Source organism: Xyrauchen texanus, chromosome 50, assembly GCF_025860055.1.
Source record: "Xyrauchen texanus isolate HMW12.3.18 chromosome 50, RBS_HiC_50CHRs, whole genome shotgun sequence".
Taxonomy (NCBI): Eukaryota; Metazoa; Chordata; class Actinopteri; order Cypriniformes; family Catostomidae; genus Xyrauchen; species Xyrauchen texanus.
The window spans coordinates 3,832,710-3,859,748 of record NC_068325.1 but is presented as its reverse complement, the minus strand read 5'-3'; the positions used below and the strand labels follow the sequence as shown (position 1 = coordinate 3,859,748).

The 27,039-nt window shown below is 37.1% G+C and overlaps 1 protein-coding gene across 2 annotated transcripts in view; it reads right to left on the bottom strand.

Moving 5' to 3' along the window:
- The window catches only part of LOC127641488 (lisH domain-containing protein ARMC9), a 56,012-nt gene extending 29,087 nt beyond the window's left edge, over positions 1-26,925 (bottom strand). Inside the window, exons 1-17 of one of the 2 annotated variants that reach the window (XM_052124521.1) lie at positions 26,778-26,925; positions 25,134-25,228; positions 24,913-25,038; positions 24,093-24,263; positions 20,841-20,996; positions 20,577-20,669; positions 19,900-19,924; positions 16,645-16,802; positions 16,390-16,488; positions 13,948-13,983; positions 8,802-8,836; positions 6,922-7,033; positions 6,152-6,244; positions 5,101-5,191; positions 3,738-3,861; positions 3,379-3,518; positions 1,420-1,496 (exon numbers count right to left, since the gene is read on the bottom strand). In XM_052124521.1, coding sequence (XP_051980481.1) covers positions 1,420-1,496; positions 3,379-3,518; positions 3,738-3,861; positions 5,101-5,191; positions 6,152-6,244; positions 6,922-7,033; positions 8,802-8,836; positions 13,948-13,983; positions 16,390-16,488; positions 16,645-16,802; positions 19,900-19,924; positions 20,577-20,669; positions 20,841-20,996; positions 24,093-24,263; positions 24,913-25,038; positions 25,134-25,208 — 1,611 coding nt within the window. In that variant the 5' untranslated portion in view covers positions 25,209-25,228; positions 26,778-26,925. The remainder of the gene's footprint in view (positions 1-1,419; positions 1,497-3,378; positions 3,519-3,737; positions 3,862-5,100; positions 5,192-6,151; positions 6,245-6,921; positions 7,034-8,801; positions 8,837-13,947; positions 13,984-16,389; positions 16,489-16,644; positions 16,803-19,899; positions 19,925-20,576; positions 20,670-20,840; positions 20,997-24,092; positions 24,264-24,912; positions 25,039-25,133; positions 25,229-26,777) is intronic. The other variant, XM_052124522.1, reaches the window with a different exon arrangement.
- Positions 26,926-27,039: the final 114 nt, after the last annotated feature.

Sequence of the window (27,039 nt, the reverse complement as noted above, 5' to 3'; positions counted from 1 at the left end):
TACTATATTTCTAAATGGAGTGCAGTTTATGTTTGACCATAGCTAGTGTTGAATCAACTTCAAAAGTATAACACTTTTATCTTTTTAAAGGTGCAATATGTAACAATTTTCAATTAATATTCACCTATTTTTTGGCCAATGTGTGAACGGCTTGTAATGCAACTTAAAAAAATGGGCCCTTCCCGGACTTCCTAGGTTGCCTATTAAAGCCTGTATACTGATTTTCATGTGAAGGGAGCGGGTCACTTTTGCCGAGAAAATCCAAAGGATATGACGTTTACGCGCGCTCCCAAAAGCCTTGCCTCAGACAGTATTCCGCTATTCAACAGCGACGACAAACTACTATTATTTTAGCTAATGCTGATGAATTGCGAGCTACCTTGCTTCATAACTTTCAAATAATTTCAACGTTCTTCTCTTTATATTAAAAGTCAGGTTAATGTCAATGTTAATCTGTAATTATTCAGCAAGGTAAACTACAATAACACATGAAATGAATGCTAGACAATGTTCAAGATAATGTAAAAAGCTCCACTCATCAGTGTAACGTAACTATTATTATAAAACAATAGCGCATCGATATATCAAAATGCCAGTTGTGATGGAATCACATAGATACTGAATTGTGTCAACATATTTATAATGTACATTATATTTCATAAACAGATACTGTCATCATCCACCAAATTTAGCTAACAGCTATTGATAAAGCTGGCTAGCTAGCTAACGCCGACATAGGCTATCGTATAACTACAGTCAATGTATCATGCAAAGAAAAGTGATTATTCAAACTGCAGTCTCGCATAGTCAGACGTATATCCACACTTTATTTAAGCGCTGTTCCAGCACTGGAGAGTCAAATATAATATACAGACTCAAAGTTAGTTTTAAAAAAAATCATAAATGTGTCATTTTAATTATTTTACTTCATCTATCAGCATGATGTCGGTTAATCACGTTCAGCCTCTTTGTAAGTTATGTCATTGTTTTGGTCGATGCTCGCTCGCGTCCCTATGGAGTGTGTGCACGAGCAACAGGCTGCAGTTCACTTAATGGCCACAGGTGTCATTAATAACAAGGGTTTCTGAATCATACATACTGCACATTTAATGTTTCATTTGTTTCAGTTTAGAGGCTGCAGTATACATGATCAAAATCTGCTGCTATTCAACCAACAACAACAAAAAAAAAAAATGTTCAGGGTACACTTGCAAGGTAAACTGTTTAATCCAAAGTTGACAAAAGCCCTTATTACGTCAAGTGTATCTAATAAGAGATACACTTGACGTAATAAGGAGTAACCTTACTGATGCTTCCACAGGCTATTCACTAATCGGTTAGGCGGTGGTTAAAGACAGGAAAGCTAACTCAAACAACACACTTTGTTTGCAGTTAACAGTTGAGTAATTATAGATTTACCTCTTGGTTCTCATGTCCCAGGAGCTCCGTTAGAACTTTCAGGACATGCTTGGCCTGTTCCGCGCAATTTTTCTTACCTAGAGTGATACCATTAAATAAATAATCGCACTACTTACATTCCTGTTTAGACCTTTGCTAATCAAACTGTTAGACAATAAATAACACTTTCCATAAATAATAAAAAAAAACAAAAAAATTAAACATTAGGAGGCCCAAATCCCAGGTTTCAATTATAAGTGAGAGCTATTAAACAATTCAATATTATGTAATATAATAATTATATAACAGCATGAAATGCAGCTAGTTTTAAACATGTTAAATATCTGTACCCACCTAAAAATGGCGATTTTGTCCTGTCTTACAACCAGTTACCATCTGTATCCAACTATTAATATAATATAAAGTAATTGTAGTAAAAACATTTAATAAATACATTTTAATTGCTAATTAAAATAAATTAATAATTAGTTTAAAAAAGGTTAATAAAGAATTTAATCATTTAATATATATTTATTTATTGTTTAATGTTTAGTTATGGGTTTAAACTGTAGCAGGGTTGCAATATCGACAAACCTTACAAATAATTTACAAATATATATATACACACACACACACACACACACTGATGAGCCAAAACATTATGACCACCTAGTTAATAAGCTGTTGGTCCATTGCATGCCGCCAAAACAACGCCAATCCGCCAAGGCATGAAGTCAACAAGACCCCTGAACGTGTCCTGTGTTAACTGGCAATAAGACATTAGCAGCAGATTCTTCAAGTCCTGTAAGTTGCCAGGTGGAGCTGCAATTTATCAGACCTGTTGGTCCAGCACATCTCACATATACACAATCGGATTGAGATTTGGGGAATTTGGAGGCCAGGGCAACACCTTGAATTCTTCAAACAATGTGTGCAGTGTGGCAAGGTGCATTATCCTGCTGAAAGGGGCCACTGCTATCAGGGAATACCATTGCCATGAAGGGGTGTACCTGGTCTGCAATGATGTTTAGGTAGGTGGCACATGTCAAATTGACAACCACATGAATGGCTAGACCCAGGTTTTCCCAGCAGAACATTGTCCAGAGCATCACACTCCCTCCACCGGCTTGTCGGCTTCCCTCAGTGCATCCTGGTGCCATCACTTCCCCAGGTAAACAGAGCAAACGTCCATGGCCGTCCATGTGATGCAACAGAAAACACCCGGCGACCTTCTTTCACTGCTACAAGGTCCAGTTCTGATGCATTAGATGTTTTTGATGGTGGACAGGGGTCATCATATACACAGCAGGGTGTGATGCACTGTGTGTTGTGACACATTCCTCCAGTAATCATCATTAACATTTTCTGTGACGTGCCACAATAGACCCTTTGTCTGTTCGGACCAGACGGGATAACCTTCATTGCCCTCGCGCATCAATAAACCTTGGGCATCCAACACCCTGTCGCCAGTTTGTGGCTTGTCCCTCCTCGGACTACTGTCGGTAGGTACTTGCCATTTCAGAGATGCTCTGACCCAGTCATCTGGCCATAACAATTTGGCCCTAGTCAAATTCGTTCAGGTATTTACTCCTGCACATTTCTCCTGCATTCAACACATTGACTACAAGAACTGATTGTTCACTTACCATCTAATCTACCCAGACCTTGACATATGGCCTAATTAGGAGATGATCAACGTTATTCGCTTCACCTGTGACTGGTCATAATGTTTTGGCTCAGTGTAAATTAAACAAATAAAACAAGCCATATGATTTTTTATTTGACTTCCTGAGGTGGGACATTTTCTGAAGTTTAAGAATCTCCTTTCAATATTTTTTCATGAAATGTGCTAAGTGTTTGCACTTGAGAAAATAATCAAACAAAGGCTGATAAACAATAAAATGACTCCCCTTAAAATGTATTTCCTTGATATATGTATTAATAATTAAATAGTACGTAGTGTGGTAATGTAGTTGTTACCTTGAGTGCGCAGGCAGAGGTTCATGAGGAGGGAGATGGCATATTCTAATGTGTAGTCAGACAGACAGTCAAAGTCGTGGAGCTCATTGACCAACCAGCCAATCAGACCATCTCTGATCATAGAAGACTGTTGTGCTCGTCTAGACAAAACACAAAATGTAATCTTTGGCATTTTTACATGTCTCGAAATTAATGACTTTGGTTGCTTTGTCACCACAAATCGCTGTCAGTGTGAACGCCTTAAAAATAAAGTGACAAACAACTTAAAAACCCACAATTACAGTCTGTAGGATTTATTAACAACATGAATACTGTAGTATGTTTTTGAACTAGCTGCGCGTCAGCCCCAAATGTCGTACCTGAGGCTGAGTTTCTGCAGCGCCGCCAGTACGTTTTCTCGAGTTACAGACTCTTTCTCTTCAGCTTTCAGACAGTCGAGCAGAAACCTCAGTAGAGAGGGGATCTGTGCCAGGTACATCCGCCCTACATAAGGAGAATGTGTTACATCAGTTTTTCTCAAACTGTATTGTATGATGTACCCCTTCAGCTCAATCTGTAAAGCGCAAATATTCCTTAATTGACACCAAACCACAAATTTGTTCCTGTTAACTCATAGGGTTAATTAGGGTATGGTGGGACACCTAAGCTTTATGTTAGTCTATGCTAAGTCTATGTTAACATTATCAATGTATAACATTATATTCTAACTGTGGTTTTAAGTGGTAGAGGTCTCATCTGTTGGCCTGAAGTGACAATCAGAGTAAATTGCGGATTTTGAAAGTAAATTTTGCTTAAAAAGGAACCAAATTAGTTAAATACAAAAAAGAAAATCATGAGATTAGTTGTGATTATATGACTACATTTAGGCATAAAAATATGAATAGCATTCTATAAACTTGTTGCAAGTTAGCCAATCACCTTGCATGTGATCTGTCAAGCTGACAGGTCCTTGACGTGTAATCGGGTAACCAATCAACTTGCGTACTCTCGGGGTTTTCTCTGAAACCCTCCTCCTCCCCAGCACCATGTGTCTAGATCAGCTACATGGGGATTGCATTTATGCCTAATTGTTAAGCAGCATGTCATACATGATTAATGCAGCATGTCTTGTGTTTTTCTAATTATGCAGCAGCAGCACATCCATATGCTTAACTCAGTATGTCTGTGTATGTTCTAGCAGTAGCAAGTCTCCATACTTGCTCTTCAGCAACGTAGCAGATCAAGTCCGCCTACACCAATGTCATACAAATATGTCATACTCACACTGACATGCTAAATCTTTCTGATCTTTAAATCTTTAACCCTATCCATAACCCTGGAATATTCCTTTAAGTACCCACTGGTTGTGAATCACTGTATTACATGATCTGAATTAAAATACAAATGAAAACAAAACCATGCATATTTTCAGTAATGCATGGACTTAGTGTGGCTATATTCTTACATGTCTAGTAGCTAGTATTTTTTTTAAATTAATTTTTGATTGTAATTTTTATCCACCTTTGGTCAGTTCTCAGGTTATTAATAACCAAAAAGGTTGACATGTGGCTTTATGTTGCACATACATTGATGTTTTTAATTATGATTTCTGATAGCCTCCTAATTGTCATAAATGTTAAGGCATACAATAATTTAAGATTTAACATCACCGTTACACAAAGACAGACAAGTGATCCAGAGTAAAGTGATACTCACAGTGTTTGCGTTCGCATTTTTACTTACCGCCACACAAAGAGGCAAAGGTGTTGATGAGTCGTGCCATATACTGTCTGACAATCTCATTCTTGGATTTTATCAGATGAAGGACGGTTTTCTGTTAAATAAACAAATCTGGTTTGGCATCAAGGCTGGTTTTGATGGAAAGCTAATATAAAGTCTTACTTACTTAACAAAGACTGAGTGGTTAGATAAAACATGTATGTGATTATCTGACATGTGTGCCCTGAACATTTACACAAAACTGGTAATTGTGGAAAGGGAATGGAAAGGGTGACTCAGGATGCTGAAATCTGATCATTAATATTCAGATTCTTTAGAAATACCAGAGATAAATATAAACCAGGAACTATTTTGGTATTGGCTCAGGTGACTCAATTTATTACGTTCATATTTTTCAGCCTTTGATGATATTCAATATATTGATATTTATGTATTTGCTCTGAAATAGATTAAGTTTTTCTTTGTTTGTTTTGTTTTTAATCAGATGAACCATCATTTCAACCAATCAGTAACTGTTGGCAATTAGATTCAAAAGGGTCAAAGGTTAGAAGTAAACTAATATAAAAATCTATTTAAAAATAGAATGGTCCACTAAAGTAACCACTCAATGCCCATTATTACAATGCACAGCAATAAACAGCAATATTTATCTAAATATATTTCAATTAATTGGCATTTCATGTAATTAATATGATTAAAATGTAATCGATGGACATTCCTAATTTAAAAAAATGGAACATCCCATGAAAAGATGGCAAGCAGTTTTGAGTGATGCTGAATCAATTCACTGAAACTGAGACTATGAACTGATTCACAGAAATGAATCAAACCTAGCAATTCTACTGTCACTTTTGCTACTAAAGTGTTTAAATCAAAAACATTATTGTCTTAAACACACTCCTACCCATGAGTTGAGAGGCAAGAAACAATTGCGAAACTAGTCTAAAGAAAAAAAGGCAATACTGAATATACATCACAAATACATTGTTAATATTCAAAATATGCAGGTTATTCCATAAATGTGAAATAGGGTGTGTAAGAGTTCATAATGCACCTGTCTGGTACTGTAGCGCTCCAGAAGATCATTGCTAAGGAAAGCCTGAAGTACTGTGTCTCTTTGCTCACCATGAAGGGATCGAGTCAACCTCTGCAGACAAGACAAGAAATCACACATGCAATTGTTGCATTCAACAATTTGGTGGTAGTAAAATATCCAAATAAAATGATCGTTGTCGTCCCTTCCAAAAATGGACAATGGTTACCACAGTTTCCAACCAAAAATCATCTTTAAGCTACTGTTACTACTGTTAAGCCATAATGAATTGACATTGCAAGGTTTTTCAACTGACAGAGCATTGCAGTTGCCATGCAAAGAAGTCGACAAGTGAGTTGAAAGTGTCAGAGGCAACACAAATGAACGTGGTTGCCTCAGCAATTGCGTTTTCCATCTCACATTTGCATTTTATGGCACTATCAGATAGGTTTAGGTTTTAAGGGTACTGAGGTCACTTTGTTGATTAAAAACTCGATAGAGCATTGACCATTGAACTACGTAATATCATTAGATCAGGCTGGAACGGCCCCTCAGAAGTAGTGCCAGTGCTGGTTAAAACCAATTTGTTTTATTGTAGTATCAATAACTGTTTTTAATACGCCATTTTGGTGGACACTGTCTACCATGGTACATTTTTGAAAGGGACTGTAAAATCTTATAAGCAATGCTTGTTGGAACATCAGAAGTGAAATTTCAATATCTCCCCAATTGTGCTGATGTTTTAAGCTTTACTTAATATACTTAATTACATAATTTCTGTTCAGATTTACCCAGCGTAAAGCCTGGAGCAACAAAGCCTTTAGTCTATCCGATCCATTCACTAAGTCCTTCTTCAGCTTTTCATAGTCCAGAGAAGGTAGCAAAGGCACATCTTTGGGTCTCCTGAGGAGGGGGGTTAATGGTTTCATGATGAATCAGCACATGAGATCTCCTTCAAAGCATTCAATCAATCTTTCAGTCTAATCTCATTTACAAAATTAGTTAGGAATGATCAGACTCCAGTGACTCCAGCCAGGTTTCCTAAGCAACCAAATTGGCCCAGTTGCTAGGGAGGGTAGAGTCACATGGGGTAACCTCCTCGTGGTCACAATAATGTGGTTTGCTCTCGGTGGGGCGTGAGGTGAGTTGTGCGTGGATGCCGCGGAGAATAGCGTGAAGCCTCCACGAGCGCTGCGTCTCCGAGGTAACGGTCTCAGACATGGAGGCAACTGAGATTCATCCTCCGCCATCCTGACAAAGGCGAGTCACTACACTACCACGAGGACATAGAGTGCATTGGGAATTGGGCAACCAAACTGGGTAGAAAAAAAATATAAAAATAATAACATTTCATCGGGTCCTATTTTTTGATGCCTTGCAAACTTAAATATTTGCATTTTCTTTGAAGTCATAAAAGTTGTTGATGTATTAAATATCTAATTGTGCTCATTGAAAATTGTCATCAAAATGGTGATTTGGCTAAATATTATTTTCTATGAGAGACAAATGTGTCTTCCTGAAGGGTGCGGTGCGCCTTACTGAATTCTACGTTGATCAGCATTCAAATCTTAGGACTTTTTTTTATAATGCAGACATCTGTACTTTACATTCTGTGCTTGAATCATTTTACTACAAGGACTGGTACCTGAGATACAAATCCACCCCTGCAATATCTGGAAAATTATTATATAAAATGCCCTATTCAGTAACCTTAAACTACTGTTAATGTTCCATCCGGCCAACGCTGAGAGAAGTAACACGTAAGGCACTCTGATTTTTTTCAAAGTAAACGCTCTGGAACCCAGGACCAGATACCCAGCTAAGGCCATCCGGGGGGCCCCAGGAGGCAGGGTCCGGGACAGGCGGTGGCTTGCCTCGCGCCGGACCGCCAGCCCAGTCCCGAGATCCAACTATGAGCTTTTTAACCACAGCAGTAACAATGTCGCTTGTACTCTTCAGCAGCATAGTAAGGACAATGAATTTTAATAGGCACTGAATTGGCAAAATATCATATAAAGTCAATAATATAACGTTACATGCTCTTTTCCATTTCTGTTTTTTTTTGCCATTTCATCACTGTCATGTGACGGTGGTGATGTGCTGGCTGTTTCAAGAGCAGGACTGTTGGACTTTCCTTCTGGAATCTGAATTTAATGAAAGATTTATAGTAGGTCCACTGAATTGGCAATAATGAGAACAAGTCTGCTCATAAAGCTTAATAGGATGGACTAAAGTTACGTTTCAGCAATTAGAAAAATCTCTTACGACATATATATTAAGTAATAACTGCTTTAATAGTAACTGTTACTAAAAAAGTAACAAATGCATTAAATTTAAATGTAAATCCAATTAATTACAGATATGATTTCTTTATTTACTATGAATTCATGCCATGTTAAAAAAACATTATCAAACTGCCTATAAATGATCTGACCATTTGCTCCATTTAATGCATTTGCTCTCATGTAATGCGACCTTGGGTTCAAGAAAGGTACTATATAAAATAAACATATTTTATTATTATTAATCTCGAACCAGTCTTCCTGTTTGAATTGCAAATGTCAAAACAAGAGAGAAAACGGCACCTATTGAGACATTTCATGGGGTCTATCCCACAATCACAAAGTAAAGCAAACCAATCTCACAATCCAAAATGCTTTAAAGGACTTACTGAGGTGCCACAGATGCCCGCAGCATTGAGGATGCCTAAAAGGAAATAAACACACCATAAAAAGGTTTGAGTATTGTACTTGTAAGCAGGCCAACATGGAATCTGCCCTCACAGAATATCCGTCATTAACAAATTCCTACTCATCGCCGCCCTGTGCATGTTTGTTTATTAAAAATACCAGTGAAATACTCTCAGCTCCAATGAATATGTTTTAACATGTTTAAGAGGCACACTATGGATTTCCTGTTTGATTGTTTGTTAGAAATGAATATAACACCATGATTGAGCTAGTACATAAACACGGTGTTCAAAAGCACATTCTAGCCTTACCTCATTCTCTATGGTAAGTCTACAATAATGAGTTCACATTCAGAGCTGTCGGGTTTGATTTGCCAGGAAATTTCATTCTTCCATCATTTGTCTTTGCTCATTTATGTGATATTGGCGTGTATCAATACCAGATTTCGATAGAGAGCCCAGAACTCCGTAGTGTACCTTTAAATTTACATTTAGTGCTTTTATCCAACGCGACTTACAGTGCACTTATTACAGGGACAATCCCCCCGGAGCAACCTGGAATTAAGTGCCTTCCTCAAGGACACAATGGTGGTGGCTGTGGGGATCAAACCAGCAACCTTCTGATTACCAGTTATGTGCTTTAGCCCACTACACCACCACCGCTCCATTTTGCCATTAAATCCATTCTCCACTCACCATCTCACCACTCTCTATTAAATCCATTAGCGCAGATAATATAAACAACAATCAGCAGATTCCGTCTGGGCCTGCTCATGACTAAAATCATTACAGATGTATGACTTGGATCTGTAAGTTGATACATTGACTTACAAATGCCTGTGTGTTGATTAAATGATAGATGGTTATTCTACAAATGTCGATCTCAATACAAACAAACCATTGCATGAGCTGTTATTGCAGTTATATACTAGCATGCATTCTATGACACTTGTGACCACATGCAAAACTGTGGGGCGATGTTTACATTTACATGCAATAAATGACCTGTCTGTACAGCAGGAAAGTTCCAGGGGGGATGGAGGGGAGAGGGGGGTTTGAGCGAGGAATTCCCAACGGTCATTATAGCACTGCACCTGCGGGATCTAGTTTCCTGGAGAGCCAATAAGTGCTGCAAATTCTGGCATCTCAAGGATACAATAAGAAGCTTTTCCAGGGGGGAGGGTTACACAGAAATTCAAGAAAAGACGGACTGTGTGAGAACAGGTAAAGGATATTGTATTATGTGTAAAATGAGGCATGTTGATTTAATTTTGGTTGACTACTTTTGCAGGATATGGGTAAATAAGGACATCTTTTGATTAAATATTTAAACATCCTTGTCTGAATGTATGTTCACACTACACTGGTTTAACTTCAAACATGTTTGAGAATTGTCGACTGGGAAAAGTTACGTATGTGAACAATCTCAAGTTTGGCAAAAAAGTGTTTGCTTATAATATTTGCTGTCAGTCTGTGTATATGGCTTTCACAATAACTTTGGTTTGCACATAATAAGTGTATCCTGTTGCAGTCCAGGGTTTGGTCATATGGGCAGGGCTTTATTGGTCCACTTAGAATGTTAGTCAAGGTTTTTTTCGCAACAAAACGAATATGTACTAATTATGCATAAAAGGCATTTGAATCAATATTAATATTTTGTTCTGCGAAACACTAACTCGGTTTGAATTTGCTGCTACTGAGATAGGGGTATGGGTAGGGTTAGGTTTTAAATGAAAGTACAATGTAATGACACGTATGTACACGATAAGGACATTGTACCAAATGCTTAATTTAATGTCTAAATATATGTAATTAAGCTAAAAGAATGTTCCAGGTTGAATACAAATTAAGATTAATCAATGGCATTTGGAATAATGTTGATTACCATAACAAATAATTTGGACTTGTCCCTCGTTTCTAAAAAAAATAAAACATCATGGTTACAGTAAGGCACTTACAATGGTGAATGGGGCCAGTCCCTAAAAGGTAAAATACACACTATTTCAAAATTATAGACACAAGATATAACATTATACGTGTTAACATGATTATAGTGTGATAAAATCACTCACTAACAATATCTGTTTAATGTTAAAATTAATATTACAACTTTTTGACATGACGATGAAACACCAGTAAACCTTGTAGTCTGGTAAATGCGGTTACACAGGTAATCCCTTATTTTTAATCACACTAAAATCGTGTTAACATGTAAAATGTTTACGTCTTGTGGTTATACTTTTCAAACGGTGTGGACTGGCCCCATTTACTTCCATTGCCTTACTGCAACTGTGATTTTGAGGGACAAGTGGAAACAATTTTTTGTGGTAATCAACATTTTGCCGCAATAAACTCTGATGTAGGAATCGGCTGACCAATCAGAATTTCAGAGAGGCGGGTCCATTTTTGTATTACCGCTTGATTGAAAAATTATCCCACTGCATCATCAAAATGCATTTTCTTTCCTTTGTCTTCTTTATAGTGTAAATCTCATATATTTTAATAAGGTTACAAAAATTCTAAATTAAAAAAAAGTCTGTTTGGTAAGAAAAATGAAAGGGGTCTTGTCATGAGGAATCACATTTTCCTTGATATTTTAACATATAAGAGGTCTGTCTACTACAAAAACATACTGTCAATTTCAGAACTCAAAACTTAATCCCCAATGCAATTGTCATGCATTCCTGATTTTTGTCTAGAATTTTATGTTGAAATTCTTGTTTAGTTCCCCGTTCCTGTTACCTGTGTACCTTTGTAAACCTTTGTAGTTTTATTTCTTGATTGATTATGCCCTGATTGTTTCCCAAGGTGTTCCTCGTTTCCTTGTTTTCCCTTGTGCATTTAAGCCCTTGTTTCCCCTGGTTTCTTTGTCAGTCTTCACATGTGTTGTTATGCTCTGTAATTGGTTCCATGTATTTTGTTCCTGGGGTTTATTTATTTATATTCAGAGTACTTTGTTTATCTTTTGATTCATTAAAGCTGCGTTTAGATCCTCATTCCTCGCCTGCCTCGTTTCAGAAAGAATGACCAAAAATGGATCTAGCGGCTGTCAAAATTCTGCTTCTGAAGCAAGGGGACTGCCCAGAAGGCTCTGGAACTATGAGGATCCCTTTACACAGTGGATTATGTTGGGAACCCTGGGCCTAAACCTGCATCTTCAGCTCCCTATTCCAAGCCTTCCATGGCTCCGTGGCTCCTGTCTCCAAGTTGAATGATTTGCCACTGATGTCGGTGCATAGGGCCCTGAAGACCCTACCTCACAAATTGTCAGCGCCCACACCTGCCACGGCCAACGAGCCAATGGCCATGCCTGCCACGGCCAATGCCCATGCCTGCCACGGCCAACGAGCTGGAATCTTCGTCCATCCCATAGCCTGCGTTGACAGCCTCGTCCTTCCCAGAGCCAGCGTTGCCAGCCTCGTCCTTCCCAGAGCCAGCGTTACCAGCCTCGTCAGTCCCAGAGCCAGCGTTGCTAACTTCGGCCATCCAGAGGAGGAGAAGAAAGGATTCTGTTCCCAAGTCTCTTCCCGTATACACGACCACAGTGGTCATTCCCAAGGCTTTGCCCATGATCACGACCACAGAGGTCATTCCTGAGTCTCCACCCATGCCCACAACCACAGAGGTCATTCCCAAGTCTCTTCCTGTGTTCACAACCTCCTCAAGCATTTCATGGCTCCGCCTTCCATGGCTTCGCCCCTCGAGCCTCTCCCAGCGCCGCCCATAGAGTCTTCCACGGCTTTGCCCGCTCCCCCGGTCCTCCTCCAGCGGCTCTGCCTGCTCCCCCAGAGACTCCTCCTCCAGCGGCTCCTCCCGCTGGAGGGAGGTTACAGCAATAAACACATTTCTTGAAACAAAGCTGCATAAACGCCTCGCTCTCTACTTCCGCGACTACCCTATGTCACAGGGGTACATTATTTCATGACTGCCACTACAGCGAAGAAACATCAATGCCTCCTTGGCCCTGCCCACTGGTGCTTCAGTTCATCAACTGAGAGAGAAGGACAAACAAGGCCTACTGTGGTCTAACTATTCCTGACCACCAAAGGGGACCCATCTGGACTATTTTCAATTATTTTTGCATTTAAACATGCACAGACAGACGTATTTGAAGTGCTGCAACAAACGCTTCCATAGTAGACAGCATTATTTATTATAATGGGTTCTAATGTTTTTGATGCAACATGACTCTCGCGTCCGGTGTAGACAGGGTGTGAATGTTAATAGTTGTGCTTGAGATGAAAAGTTTTAGATATTCTAATTCAATGTGTTGGATGCGAGTTATGTGTAACCCCTGAAATTTAGTTTTATAATGTTGTGGAGCTTGTTCATACTCTTCTGATTGAATTTCAAATATGGCTGATTTCGAGGGGCTGCATGGAGTTAGCCAATCATAAATGTGGGCGTTTACGTAAAAGTTTTAAGGAGGTGCTTAGGCCAAAACTGAGCATTTCAGACAGAGGGCTAGAGATTATCATATATTACTAAATTAGGACAACTTTATCAGTGGACCTCAGGGAAGATAATAAAACATACATACACACACACATATATATATATATATATATATAAAAAGAGCATTTCATGACCCCTTTATCTAAAACAATAAATAAACTCAAGATATATTCTTTGAAAAATTAAAGCCTTAACATGCAATTTTGCTTCTTAAGTAAATGTATCTTGTTTTAAGGACGTTTTTTCAATTTATTACTGGAAAACGATGCTTTCATACCACTTTTATTTTAAAAGATCAAGGTTAATTTGCTTTGACCCATTTAATACATTACAATATGCTATAAATGCCTTAGTTACTTCATTTTTAAGGCATTGCAGTCAAGATTTTGGTTGTATACAGTCCACTCTAGTGAGAAGAACTAGAAACAGTAGTAGTCTTTTAAAGTAATCATTAAGAGGTACATCTGGTGGGATTCAGCTTCAATGTCGGTCAAAACGGAGCACTCTTATCGAACAAGGACATGCGTCCCATGAAACTAGGGCGATCTAATGGGAATTAGATGAACTAAAGGGTTTTGGGACATAATACAAAGGAACAAATGTAAAAGAGGAAGAAGTCAGGCAGAGTTGCGGTTATACAGGCAGAAAGACGATGAAACATTCAGCAACTTACATATCCATCATCATAAGGACTCATAGAGTAATATCCCTTCATGAACAGTTGGTCAGACACACAAACACACAAGAAGATATGATTGAGGACACACTTGTTGCAAAAGCATGTAAATACTGGAACAATTTAGGGAATGTCAGAATAAGTATGTGCCAGTCCACATTGGACGTGTTGGGTTTTATAGCCAAAAGCCTGGAAAACCTACTCATAATATGCTACAATTTTCAAATTTTAGAATAATAAAAAAAGTCATCAAAACTATTATTAATTAAACAAATCAAAACTTCTTTTGAGCTTCTTCAAAGTCGTTATCCTGTAGTTATGTTTGTGTTCGATTTTGCTTGCTTTTAGTTAAATAATCATTATAGGGTCATTAATATAGGGTCAACTCAACCTGCGGTCACCAGATCAAATTTCAATTTTGATCCTTATTTATTTATTTGGTTAAAGTTAAATGATGATGAAATACAAAATATCAAATGCTATCAATATAAAAAAATTGTTTAATAAATTTACATTTACATTTATGCATTTGGCAGACGCTTTTATCCAAAGCGACTTACAGTGCATTATTACAGGGACAATCCCCCGGGAATAACCTGGAGTTAAGTGCCTTGCTCAAGGGCACAATGGTGGTGGCCGTGGGGTTCGAACCAGTGACTTTCTGAGCAACAGCCCTGTGCTTTAGCCACTATGCCACCACCACTCCAAATTTGATTGCCTTTATAAATAATACAACATAATTGTATATAAGAACTAATTACCTAGAAAATACAACGAATAAAAGTATGCTCTCTCTCTCTCTCTCTCTCTCTCTCACTTTGCACGATCCTCTCTGCCCACATTTGGATGACTTTCACTACTGGTTGCAGCTATCTAAATCCTTATACGATTGGTTTAGCATTCCATGACACTGGACAATGTACTACATAATTTCAAATGCAGTCATCTGATGCAGGAATGCGAACATGTTTTTAGCCAGATAGGACATTATGTGCTGTGTGCACATTGTGCTTTGTATGGATTATCTAATGATCTATGCATATGATTATATTGTGTGTGGGCTCCTTTTAACGGGGATCCACTGATTAATCCACTGATTAAGTAACGTGATTTTATTAGTTGAGTTTATTTTTTGTGAAGTTATAAGTGAAAACACGGCTTACAAGCAACACCTGATTACATGTAACATGTATGTCAAAGATATATACTGTACTTAGCTATTACTCGCTATATTTTTGTCTGTGAGTAAAACAAATAGGCTACATATGACACATGGCTATTTGATCAGTTTGATGTTTTTAACGATTACAATAATATGTACAGTGTAATTATTAATAAATGATCAAAAAGCAACACTTCTTATTTGTCTGCAAATGTTAAAGCACTTGTTCAGTTTTTAGGGATGTAAATTGTATCTGCCACTATTTGCACCAAGGTGTAAATGGCATCTAACACTATTTGCACTTAACGCAAAGATGCTTTCGGTTGCTATTTACACTTTGTGAATAGCAAGTTTACACTGTGAAAATAGCATCAATCTCTATTTGCACTAAGTGTAAACAACATCTATCACTTGGTGCAAATAGCTCTCTCCAATGTCTGTACTCAAACAATTAGTGTATAAAGCAACAAGGAGTGCTAAACTCAACTGATATTAGTAACAGACCTGCATCTCTTAATAACCTTAGTAGTAAAAATAAAATAATGATGCTGCCACCTTTCTAAGGATATTCTTATTTTTACCTGTTGTTTTGCTCCAAAACATAGGTGAAAATTGACATTTTATCCCCCTCTACAAAATAATGTATTACTCAGTATATTTTGTTCCATGACATTTAATATTACAGCTTTCATCATCATTTAGGTTTATCCTTCTTCAGAAAAAAACTAAAAATATTAATAAAATCAAAACTTCAAAAGGAAAACAAAAGGAACAGATTATGAAAATGTGTTGTACAATTTTTTCAAAGGCTTTAAGATTTTAGATTTTGCTTGAGAAGTTGTTTGTTTGAAATGTATACAAATCTTATCCAAACCACATTCATATTTATTAGTGTTTCAAGTCTAACTGATCAAATCGGATAAATTTTTTTTTATTCTTTGTCATATGGGATGCAAGAATTGTTCATTATATGTAGAAGAGTGTCCAGAATATGACAAACAATTTCATGTTTGGTCAACTATTCTTTGAAGACCAAAGCACCATTGTAATGAGGAAACAGGGCCTGGATTTGAGAAGCAAAATCAGATATGGGTGCAGTGTGAACACAGCCTAAAATGCAAATCAGTTTAAGAGAAGTATTGCCACTTCTTGAGATTAAGACGAGGCTGGGAAATGATATATTTTAAGTACTTATATTTAAGAATTCTATTCCCATCTGGTTTAACGAAACCCCATATGTATGAGCAGAAAGACCAAAGACATGTCCAGTGACTCACAGTGCCGGGTCTGGTGAAGTCTATACTCTGAGCAGCACTTTGTCTCATGTGACCGTTGAAGAGCCGCACACACACGCCCTGCAGGTACTCTGGGGAGATCTGCCAAAACAGTGACTTTAACTTGAGTATACTGGGAGGAAGGTTGTCAGGTGTAATCATCTATGTTTAACCCTCTGATGCATGAATTATCAGATCACAAAGGAAAATCTATCTTAAGTGACTGGAGGTGTAACTTAGGAGTTGACGTTTGCTTGCCATCTTTCCACGGACTGTGGCCTCCAGTGAATCAACCAGCTCGGCCGTGACTCCGATGAGGTTGTGATGGTCGGCCTGCATTTTAGCAAATCTCCTCATGTAGCTAGCAGATTTCCTCTCCGCCTCGGCCAGATGGAGTTGCATTTGCTGAATCATCTCTACGTGATCCAACAAAACACACAAACAAGCAGTCAAATACATGGTCAGCTACTCTGCACGATGCAAAAGAGCCGCATTGCCATGATAGGTTAAGTTAGTTTTAGGCATGGCTGAGGCCTTATGTTTAATCAGGGTCCAAAATGAACATTCATCAAGGGCCAAATGTGACTTCAGCAAGTATCAAACGACTGGCATTTTGTGTATTTGCCAATGAACACTACAAGTCATAAGCTTGAACACATTTAACTGATTATTTGGTTTTGTTTCTCATGACCTTCATTTCTGGGTGACTAACCCTCTAAGGAAAAGCAGTCAACAAGTGTCCATACATGGAAATCCATTCAAATCTGTTTTAAAAGCATCTCAGGATGCACCTCAAGAAGTTGATTGAGAAAATGACAGAGATGAAATCTAAATAAAGCGTGAATTCTTTGAAGAAGCTCAAATATAACATGTTTTTGGTTACTACATAAATTCCTACAAGTAGAATTACTACTAGTATAAATGCACATTTTTGAAAACAGTAATGTTAAAACATTCGCACTAAATAAAAATAAAAAAAGAATGAAAATACATCATCATTACTAATGCAAATGTTCTTTTTTTATATCAACAATGGAGTTACAACTACAACAAATTTGGTATACCTGGAATTTGTAAGTTTTTTTTTTTTTTAGTTTTTTTTACAAGTGCCAATGTTAATTTCAGATATCAATAAAGTGAAGAATAATTAAAGATATAGTAAAAGGCTTTCTTACTTGTTACAAACACAGATTACAGATATCACAAATCTACATTTTTAATAGTTGTAATTTAGTTGTTGATATCAGGAATGGCCATTAGCACACATTCCTTGATATCAGGTAAGAAAAATAATAATAATATATATATATATATATATATATATATATATATATATATATATATATAAGGTTAATACCAGCATCTGTGGTTACCAGAAATGTTATGTAAAAAATAGAGTTACCATATTTCAGGCATACTCTATGTCATTTTTATGCTTTTATATTTTACAGTTCACTTCGTTTATATCCTAAAATGATATAAATTTATATACTAAACTTCTGGAACTATAAAAGTCTACTTTTCACATTAAAATGTATTATTAAAACATAACTATACCTGTAAAATATCAAAATATGTTATGGGTCATGCAGGGACTTCTGGGAACGCCTGATTATTGTTTTCCACTGTAATTGTTTTACAATGAAAAAACAATAGTTTACAGGAAAAGTACATGTATTCTCTTGCTAAACATATCATAGATTTTTGCCATTAATAGAGCTGTTCAGCTTGTAGTCCAAAAACCCGGAAGAGAATTTGCCATGGCTTCCCTGGATTTTCCTGTTTTAGAACTTATGAGTTAAATAAGGTCTTAACGAAATTTAATTACATACTTTAAAAAAACAAACAAACAGCCAGTATCAAAATTCACATTTGAGGAGTGCCATTTATGTTGTTGAACAAAATGGCCATGTTTAGTCAAGTAATGTTTACCACATATCTGAAAGTTTGAAATGTTTGGTCACGGCTGAACAGCTCTATTATATAGTAAAATCATACTTTTTACATAAAAAAAATTAAAATAATATTTTACCTTCAAACTACATTTATTGTCTGGGTAAATATTTTATCATAACTATACGTTAATCAACTAACAGTATTTTACTGTATAATTTTTACATTCTTTTTTTTTTCAGTAAATAGATATTTGTAAGAGTATTTTGAACAGGAGTAAATGACAGATCATTCTGAAATTTTTCAAGCGATATAAAAACAAATGTTTTTACTAGATGAAATATCTAGAATGGGTTTCACTCTCTGTTCAAGCTGACGTGCCAAACAACCTATGGTATGCAAGTTTCACATGTTTATGGCACCATCTAGTGGTTATTTGTGAAAAAAGTGGTTTCAATGTTTATATCGATCCATTTAAAATGGTGGAGGACTTGCTCGAAAAGTGACTCTTATGTTGGGATTAATCACTTATTTATGCTTATTTTAATAAAGTAAAAGTGTCCGTATTTATTATATTGTGACCGATATTTAAAAATGAGTATTTGCTGAATATAAGCAACTTGTGCTTGGTTAATCATTTTTATATTATTTTATTGAAAAAAATCCATCAAACATTTTGTATCTATGAAAAGCCCAGGGAGTCCTCTGATAATACCCCAGGATTTACCTCTGTAGCATGTATTGGCTAAGATAAACTTAAATAACTAATGTCCTACACAAAAATGAACTGCTGGGCCGCAGAAGGATAATGACCGTTGTAAGAAATATTGATTTGCTTTCAGTTTCAGGCCTACTCTTTCATTTTGGGCCTCCATTGTCACTTGTCTTTACTGACACGTAGCACTTGTTTTTCTGTTCCTTCTGCTCTCCTTATCTGAAGCACAAGAATTTCTTAGGCTCGTCGTTTAGTACAAACTGGTATTCTGATAGCAGAGAGTGCTGCTTAGACTAGCACATGTCTGTTATTAAAGCATGATGATTTTCCTTGACACACTTTTCTGGTATAAATATGTTTGATTGTCATTAATCCTTTGAAGATGCTTTGATATCAATTTTGTGTCAGAGTCTCTTCTCTTGCAAGCATATTCCTGAGCGAGAGGACAATGGAGAGTGCTGGGAGCGAAAACTACATGTAAAAAAAATTCATGTAAGGCTTTACAAGGTTAAGAATTACCATTTTTAACTAGTGAAAACTGAAGTGTAGATGTCTATAATGCATATAATTAAATGTCAAATGGGCTTGCGTTAGCACATATGTGGAATATTCCTTGCATAAAGCCACCAAAATGAAAATATGAGGAACAAAGTTTTATCAGGTGCAGTAGCTGGTAGGAGATGGTGCATGCAACACAATGGCCTAAACTATTTTCACATAATAATGCAAAATATACAAATTATCAGGAGCAAATTTTAAAAAGAAATAAATAATAGAACATACTGTTTCATGGCCGGTCAATTTTCTCAGTTCACTCACCATTGGGAAGTATGACAAAAAGTACATTTTGGACCCAGCCTACAATACTACAGTCAAAATCTATGAGATACTTCAGACTACTTTACCTTTGTTGCCTTTTCCACCTTCTCTCTGGTTAACTGGTGTTAAGGAGCCATGTGAACGAATCATTTGTCATCTCGGAGGATTAATGTCAATTATTTGTCCTCGCCCTCATGCAACATCAAGCAAAGATGTCCCAGTTTGCTCATTGAATACAACATTTATAGAACACATTTTCACAATCCGCTGACCATTGTTCTGACACAACATTGGTTCTTGACAATGCACAAAGAATGTAACCATTTATTTGTTCCATGCAATCTTTAACTCCTATATATTCATACTCGTCAGTATTTCCTGGATTTGGAGAAATGTCTTGACATTGATAGGAATGTTAGGAAGCACATACGTTGAGATTATTGCAATGCAGTTATTGTTTGATGTCATCAGTTCCAATATGTAATATTCAACTGCATTCAGGTTTTGAGTAAAACTATTTTAAAACATCGGGAATGACAAAACATAGCATTTTCTGAATTTTTTTTAGTAGTGTTGTAGTTTGGGTTTTGCCCTCTTAACCAGCTAGTCTACAAGCCTGACCAGCTTACAAGTGCCAAAAACACCAGACCAAACAGACCATTGGAAACCAGGTTGATTCCACATTGGGCTGGTTTAAGATGCATCTTTCAGCAGGGAAATAATAATGAAAATGATATAGGATTAGAACGAGATGAAAGGATACATATAACGTCAGAAGCCTTGGTGCGTTCGAAGCTTTTAGCGTTGTTGAAAGAAACTTCTCAAGCCTTTCCCTCAACTCTGGCATCCAGGAGTTCTACAATAATTGACAATACATGAAGACATCTGCTATTTCCATCAAGCAATTAGTGCGGTTTATTTGAGGTTTACCATACAGAATTATCTCAAAATATGTTTCAATATGCTGCACTATAATGGACCTATGAGGCAGTTTAGTCTAGATTGAAATAGGGGGCAAGGGAATTACCTGGAAAAGCTCCTGGAAGGACGGATGCAGCATGGGATTGGGCACAAAGGGCAGGGCATAAAATGGCAGGAATTCTGTGGTCTGACACAATGCTGCCCCTCTGGTCTCCAGGTAATGTTTGAAATGAGGGATCCTGCTGTCAAACTCTGCTTTATCCTGCAATTAACAATTCATTTACTATTAACACTGAGGTTTAAAAATTGAAAATACTGAACAACAAGGCTAGTGCCATCTTAATATAGATTTTGCTAATGTATTATACTGAACAAGAGGTTTGGACGCTTGAATATTTGATGTTGTGGGGACATCTGTTGGTTAAACAGGATGAGTTGCACTTATGGGTGCTTCTTCAACTATTGGCAATTTCATGTCACTGGTGTTGATTTTTGTTATATGAAGATCACCTTGGAAACTTTTTACCAGTCCTTAGTCATTTATTTAGTTACTTTCAAATGTGTTTTATTTATAGATTTGATTGTTTTAGCCTTGTCCCAGAACCAGACTTTCAATATTAAAGAAATAGTTTACCCAAAAATGTAAATTCTCTGATCATTTACTCACTCTCATGCCATCCCAGATGTGTTTGACTTTCTTTCTTCTGCCGAACACAAATGACAATTTTTTGAAAAATATTTCAGCTCTGTAGGGTCTCACAATGCAAGTGAATGGTGGCCAGAACTTTGATGGTCCAAAAAGCACATGAAGGCAGCATAAATCCATATGTTCCAGTGGGTTAATCAATGTCTTCTGAAGTGATCTGATAGGTGTGAGTGAGAAACAAATCAATAATTAAGTCCTTTTTAATTATAAATCTGCACTTTACTTTAACATTCTTCTTCTTCTTCTTTTTGTTTTTGGCGATTCCCATTGTGTTCATATCGCCACCTACTGGGTAGGGAGGATAACTTATAGTAAAAAAAAAGGACTTAAATATTGATTTGTTTCTCACCAACACCAATCATATCGCTTCTGAAGATATGGATTTAACCCACTGGAGTCATTTGGATTACGTTTATGCTGCCTATATGAGCTTTTAGACCTCCAATGTTCTGACCACCATTCAGATGCATTGTATGGACCAACAGAGCTTAGATATAATTGTTTATTTTTTCTCCCCAATTTGGAATGCCCAATTCCCAATGCGCTCTAAGTCCTTGTGGTGGTGTAGCGACTCACCTCAATCCGGGTGGAGGACAACGAATCTCTTGCCTCAGCGTCTGAGACCGCCAACCCACGCATCTTATCACAGGGTTTGTTGAGCGTGTTACCAAGGAGACATAGTGTGTGTGGAGGCTTCACGCTATTCTCCAAGGCATCCACGCACAACTCACCACGCGCCCCACCGAGAGCAAGAACCACATTATAGTGACCATGAGGAGGTTACCCCATGTGACTCTACCCTCCCCAGCAACCGCGCCAATTTGGTTGCTAAGAAGACCTGGCTGGAGTCACTCAGCATGCCCTGGATTCAAACTTGTGATACCAGGGGTGATAGTCAGCATCTTTACTCACAGAGTATAAATTCTTAAAATCTTCATCTGTATTCTGAAGAAAAAAAAAGTCATACACATCTGGGATGGCATGAGGGTGTGTATTTTAATTTTTGGGTGAACTATCCCTTTAAATAATGAAAATCAATTATAATTTGCTTAACAGTTGGAGTTGGAAATTATGCAGCATTTGTCCTCCAAACATTGGCTCATTGCGGCCAAAAAGAGTCCACAGGACTCGTTACTAAAATGCATCAGGCTTGTTTAGATGTTCATTTGCAAACTTCTGACGCTGAAATTTGTGGTGAGGACGCAGGAATGGTTTTCTTCTCATGACTCTTCCATGAAGGTCATATTTGAGCAGGTGTCGCTGCACAGTATAACAGTGCACCACTAGTCCAGAATCTGCTAAATCTTCCTGAAGGTCTTTTGCAGTCAAACAGGGATTTTGATTTGCCTTTCTAGCAATCCAACATGCAGTTCTCTCTGAAAGTTATCTTGGTCTTCCAGACCTCAACTTGCTTTCTTGTTAACTGCCATTTCTTAATTACATTATGAACTGAGTAAACGGCTACCTGAAAAGTAACACTTTGCTATCTTATTATAGCCTTCTCCTGCTTTTTGGGTGCTAGGCATCTGCTTAGAGGAGCCCATGGCTGATTGTTGGGACAAGGTTTGAGGAGTCAGAGTATTTGTAAAGCTGTGAAATTTGCATCACCTGTCCCTATCAATGAAGATTGTGAACAAGCCATAGCCCTAACAAGCTAATTCTAAGAGAACTTGGTAAAAGTTATCAGAGAGCTCAAATCTCTTGGGGTGCCCAAACATTTGCATGGTGCTCCTTCCCTTTGTTTCACTGTAAAATTGTGCAAAACAAAAATAATCCACTTATCTTGCTTAAAATGTTGAAAAGAATGTTTCATCTTTCGCCTTTTGGAGATCAATTCATCTTCTACTCGCTTAACAATTCACAGCAACAGGAATTTTGGCCAGGGGTGCCCAAACTTTTGCATGCCACAGTATATATATATTAGGGAAAACCAACCATCCCGTAAAATACGGGATCATCCTGTATTTAAAGATAAAATTGTGCATCCCATATCGAATCAATATGGGATGCAATTTGTCCCATATTTAATCTGGTCAGATGGTGTCACGGTGAATTCATTCCAGATCGCTAATTTAACATTGATATAAGTTGGACAATTTGCCTATGGTGGGTAAAGGACCATCCGAAAAGTCAACAAATGGTGCTCTGTGGATTTTTTTCTATATAAATGTTCAATAAGATCAAACAATGTATGAATACAATAATATAGACAAGTACAGGTGAAAGAAGAAAATCAAATACATATAATGTACACATAAATAAGATAAATGAGACAAATAATCGAAAAGATAAAAATAAATATATTTTTAACATATAAGTCGGGGTCAGGATAGTTTTAATTTCAGTATATAAGAATTGAATACAAAAGAAAAGAATAACATTTTTATTAGTAACACATATTAACATCTATTGCTAAAACTGTGAAGGATGTGGTTAGTGGCCGTGATTTATATATATATAAAATTGTGCCTATTTGGGATACATAAAATGTTAGCTATGAAATTAGCAATTTATTTCAAAAGGATTAAAACATTTTAGCATTTAAAAAGTTCTGTAATTTCATACAGTGCTGGACAATGTTAAACAAATGAATGTAAAAAGTGTGTGTGTAAATTTATTATTATTATTTTTTCAATTATAAAATCCACTTACGTGATTTCCCACAGGTGTCTTCAGTGGAAATATGGTGAAATGAATCTGTAGGTAGAATTCGAGTTTCTGGGCAACTTGGTCAAAATCTCGGATCTCTGGAGGAATATTTTTAGCCCACAGCTCAAAGAACACCTTGTAGTCTCCATCATTAAATGAGCTGACAAAATCATCCTAGAGAAAATATTTGTTATTGGGTCATTTTGGTCCAAAAGTCTGAGACTACGATTGAAAAAGCTTCTTCATATCTATTGTTTCTATTTTGCATTTTTACAAATGATATTGTGAGCATATTAATTGAAGTAATAAATTGAATCACAAACAAAATACATACATTTCTGGACCCACTTTAAATCCGGTGTCATTACCTACAATGTTTACATACCTGAATTGAATTACATCTGTAGTTACACTGTTAACCTGAACCCTAACCCTAACCTAACCGTGACATAACTAAAACTACTCAACCCAACCCCTAAACCTTCCCATACCTCAACATCAGTAGCAGCAAATGTGAATCTTGTGAGAATCTTGTGGACCGTTTCAGATAATCGTCACTGGTGTTGGCTATGAGTGGGAATCGAACTCAGGTCACCAGGTTCGTAGCGCAGCGCGCTAACCGCTACTCTACCGCTCCACACCCCCATACACACACACACACACACACACACACACACACACGCACACGCACACGCACACGCACACGCACACGCACACGCACGCACACGCACACGCACACGCACACGCACACACACGCACACACGCACACACACAGTTTGCTCTTCCTGTTATTTGTGAATGATTACAGCAGAAACACTCTCACATGAATGATGATCCTTTTGGAGTCTCGGGGTGAGGATGATGGAGTTTTGAGTGCAGGTTTTCCTTTGCGTCTGACTTCCTGCTCGAAGACTTTCGCCGTCTCTTCAAACTCACCAAACTTCAGATACTGTAAAGTTTTAAACCGATATCATTGACCTGCGTTTGTGAGAGAATTATCAAAAATATATATAATATTCACCAATAAACGTGTTGCACTCTCACCTCGCTGATCATTGACAGCAGATCACTTTCACTTGCCAGATTCTCACCCATCTTTTGAGACTTTCTGGAGTTCATGGAGTCCACAATATAATTGCCTGTCCACAATATTGGCGATTTGTTATGATTTGTATCAAAAAAATATGCACATAAGGAATAGATTTACTATGATTGTGAGAAGAAAAAAAAACAATATATGATATCAAGATGATAAATGCACAAAATGTCATGACTAAATACTAAATAATACAAATTCATTCACTGGTGAACAAAAGTTTGGAATAATGTACAGATTTTGCTCTTATGGAAAGAAATTGGTACATTTATTCACAAAAGTGGCATTCAACTGATTACAATGTATAGTCATTTACATTGACTATACATTGTACTACTTAAAGAGAACTCTTCAAAAAATCCTCCACATGCAGCAATGACAGCTTTGCAGATCCTTGGCATTCTAGCTGTCAGTTTGTCCAGATACTCAGGTGACCTTTCACCCCACACTTCCTTTCTTTTCCAATTATCTGTTGTCCAATGTCTGTATTTCTTTGCCCACTCTAACCTTTCCTTTTTGTTTTTCTGTTTCAAAACATGTCTTTTTCTTTGCAATTCTTCCTATAAGCACCCCTGAGTCTTCTCTTTACTGTTGTACATGAAACTGGTGTTTAGCAGGTAGAATTCAATGAATCTGTCAGCTGAGGACATTTGAGGTGTCCATTTCTCAAACTAGTGACTCTGATGTACTTATCCTCTTGTTTAGTTGTACATCTGATCTTCCACATCTCTTTCTGTCCTTGTTAGAGCCAGTTGTCCTTTGTCTTTGAAGACTGTAATGTACACCTTTGTATGAAATCTGCAGTTTTTTGGCAATTTCAAGCATTGTATAGCCTTCATATTCCTCAAAACAATGATTGACTGATGAGTTTCTGGAGAAAGACATTTATTTTGCCATTTTTTACCTAATATTGACCCTTAAGACATGTCAGTCTATTGCATACTGTGGCAACTCAAAAACAAACACAAAGACAAAGACAATGTTAAGCTTCATTTAACAAACCAAATAGCTTTCAACTGTGTTTGATATAATGGCAAGTGATTTTCTAGTACCAAATGATCAATTTAGCATGATTACTCGAGGATAAGGTGTTTGAGTGATGGCTGCTGGAAATGGGGTCTGTCAAGATTTGATAAAAAATGACTTTTTTCAAATAGTGATGTGCTGTTTTTATCAGTAATGTCCAGACTGTGTGATCAATTGAATGCCACTTTGGTGAATTAAAGTACAAAATTCCTTCCGAAACAGCCACATCTGTACATTATTCCAAACTTTTGGCCGCCAGTGTAAAATATAAAAAAGCATCAACACAAAACAAACATTTGTCTGTCTGCGTTGACTTATCTGTGCCTCCCCACATAACCCCAAGCTAAATGTAAACAGAAAAATACAATGATAAAACAAAGTACAATTCATGAACCAGTATAAATATCAAACCATTTTTGTCAATCGAATATTTCCCGTGTGACAACTAGCCCCAGTCTTCATTATTTAAAAAAGAGCGCATCATAAACAGGTATAAATATAAGAACGCAAGGTAGCGTGCTAGCTTTCTGATCCGTTTGTAGTCTAATTATTATTATGAAACTCACCTCAGCAAAGTAATTTCATGTGAAACAATCGCTGAACATATCTGATGTGCATTTAATGTCCAGTGTGTAGAAATATATACAATGTAGGATAAACAGAAGCCGTTTGGCTAACGCTGCTCGTAACCATGAGGAGACGCTTTCTCCTAGCAACCATACCGGAACTGCCAGTTGACGGATGGATATGTAGTAAAAACATTGTAGTTTTACTTTGGATTTGAATTCAAATATTAAACATTAAATAACACTTTTTAAATTTACTACG